Consider the following 2,604-nt stretch of genomic DNA (forward strand, 5'->3'; position numbering starts at 1 on the left):
GCAACTTGGCGAGACCTCATCTCTACAATAAATCAAAAATTAGCCAGGCGAGGTAGCACATGCCTGTAGTTCCAGCTCCTTGGAAGGCAGAGGCGGAAGGATTGCTGGAGCCCAGCAGGTGGAGGCTACAGTGGCCAGGAGCGGCCACTGCACTCCAGTCTGGGCAACAGAGTGAGACTCCAACTCAAAAAAAAAGTACAATCTCAAAGCATTGAACCTGTTCTTTGGCTTGTTTCTAGATGTTGGTATGCAGTTTTTTTTTTTTTAATTAGAAAATATAGTTTATTTAGAAAGTAGAGAGGCTGGGCATGGTGGCTCAAGCCTGTAATCCGAGCACTCTGGGAGGCCGAGGAGAGAGGATTGTGAGCTTCCACCTCTTCTCTACAATAAATCAAAAAATTAGCCGGGTGTGGTAACACATGCCTGTAGTTCCATTTACTTGGAAGGCTGAGGCTGAAGGATTGCCTGAGTCTAGCAGGTCGAGGCTGCTGTGGCCGTGAGCATGCCACTGCAGTCTAGCCTTGGTGACAGAGTGAGACTCCAACTAAAAAAAAAAAAAAAGAAAATATAGAGAGAGATTTACCTCTCCAAGGTAGGGGAGGGGGCCAAAGCTAGGAAACATGGCGACCGTGGTTCAAGGAGCCTCATGGTCCGGCCATGGCTTAGCAAAGCAATGGCCTACAATTTCTTTCTTTTTATTTTATTTTATTTAATGTTTGAGTTGGAGTCTCACTGTGTTGCCCAGACTGGAGTGCAGTGGCCGCAGCCTCGACCTGCTGGGCTGCGGCGATCCTTCCACCTCAGCCTTCCCAGTAGCCGGCATTACAGGCATGCGCTACCATGTCCGGCTGATTTTTTTTTTATTTATTGTAGAGATGAGGTCTTGCTGCCCAGGCGGGTCTCGAACTTGTGGGCTCGGGCAATCCACTCACCTCAGCCTCCCAAAGGCGTGGGATTACAGGCTGAGCCACTGAGCCCGGCTCTATTTTTCATATTAAACAAATAATACTTGTGCTGAAACAACTACCATTCTATTGTTTCATGTTGTGAGTTGTGACATAACCCTTAACTGGCATTTTAGATAATTCTTCTGAAGATTATATGAAACTAGTTCAACTGTTACATCAATTTATTTGTCAGTCAACAGAGTGCCCACAAACAGAAAATATTTTTTGGTTTATCTTGAGTTGGGGTCTCACTCTGTTGCCCAGGTTAGAGTGCAGAAGCATGATGACAGCTCACCGCAGATGTCCAACTTCCAAGCTCAGGTGATCCTTCCACCTTGGTCTCCAGAGTAGGTGGGACTATAGGTGCATGCACCATGCCTGGCTTATTTTTTTTATTTTTGTAGAGTGAGGTCTCCCTATGTTGCCCAGACTGGTCTCAAACTCCTGGGCTCAAGCAATCCTCCTACCTCAGCCTCTTAAAGTGCTGGGATGACAGGCGTGAGACACTGTACATGGCCAGAAAATATTTTTTATCAATTTATTGCTGTCTTAAAATTCTGATACCAATGAAACAATTTTTTTTCTTTTGAGTTGGAGTCTCACTCTGTCACCCAGACTGGAGTGCAGTGGCCGCTCCTGGCCACCACAGCCTCGACCTGCTGGGATCCGGCGAACCGTCCGCCTCAGCCTTCCGAGTAGCTGGAACTACAGGCGTGCACTACCACGCCCAGCTGATTTTTTTGATTTATTGTAGAGATGAGGTCCCAAACCCGCCGGCTCAGGCAATTCACTCACCTCAGCCTCCCAAAGTGCTGGGATAACAGGCTGAGCCACCGAGCCCGGCTGAAACAATTTTTAAAAGTATATTTTTAAAAGCCATAAGCTCTATCCATTTAAACTTTCCTAGGAAAGGTAGTATACAGTTCCCCCAAAATGGAAAAACTACCAATTCATCTGTCAACTTAAGGGTACAATTCTCTTCTTAGGCTTAAGCTGTTTAAGTTCACACAAACCATGAGGCAAGATAGTAAAAAAACTCACCTACCGCTATAATTTGCATCAAAATCTAAGATGTCATTCTTATTTTTATGACTAATAAGATGAAAATATTTACCTTTCAACTACTGTTTGAAATTATAATGTCTTTTACTAGGACAGAAGAGTGGAAAGATCACAGACGTGAGAATAGGTTTGCTCCCAGCTTTGTCACGTACTGACACCAACGCTTTAGATGTTATTTAACCTCTTAGTTTTGCTTTTTGTAATTTTTGTTTGCTATGCTTTTTGTATCTCTATTTAACATCTTTCAATTTCAACTTGGAAACAGCAATTACATTGTAGGTGCTGTGAGGATTAGAAATAATATATATAGCTAGGCACGGTGGCTCACGCCTATAATTCCAGCACTTTGGGAGGCCGAGGTGAGAGAATTGCCTGAGTTCACAGGTTCGAGACCAGCCTGGGTAACTTGGCGAGACCTCCTCTCTACAATAAATCAAAAAATTAGCTGGGCGTGGTGGTGCTTGCCTGTAGTTTCAGCTACTTGGAAGGCTGAGGCAGAAGGATCACCTGAGCCCAGCAAGTTGAGACTGCGGTAGCTGGGAGCGTGCCACTGCACTCCAGACTGGGCAACAGAGTGAGACTCCTACTCAAAAAA

The 2,604-nt window shown here is 45.0% G+C and overlaps 1 protein-coding gene across 1 annotated transcript in view; it reads right to left on the reverse strand.

The window, feature by feature from the left end:
- RC3H2 (ring finger and CCCH-type domains 2) overlaps positions 1-2,604 on the reverse strand; it is a 54,089-nt gene that overhangs the window by 29,679 nt on the left and 21,806 nt on the right. Inside the window, exon 8 of the mRNA XM_021714845.1 lies at positions 1,989-2,068. Within this exon, the coding sequence (XP_021570520.1) occupies positions 1,989-2,068 (80 nt within the window). The remainder of the gene's footprint in view (positions 1-1,988; positions 2,069-2,604) is intronic.

Source organism: Carlito syrichta, unplaced genomic scaffold, assembly GCF_000164805.1.
Source record: "Carlito syrichta isolate Samal-C Ts95f unplaced genomic scaffold, Tarsius_syrichta-2.0.1 Scaffold305825, whole genome shotgun sequence".
Taxonomy (NCBI): domain Eukaryota; kingdom Metazoa; phylum Chordata; class Mammalia; order Primates; family Tarsiidae; genus Carlito; species Carlito syrichta.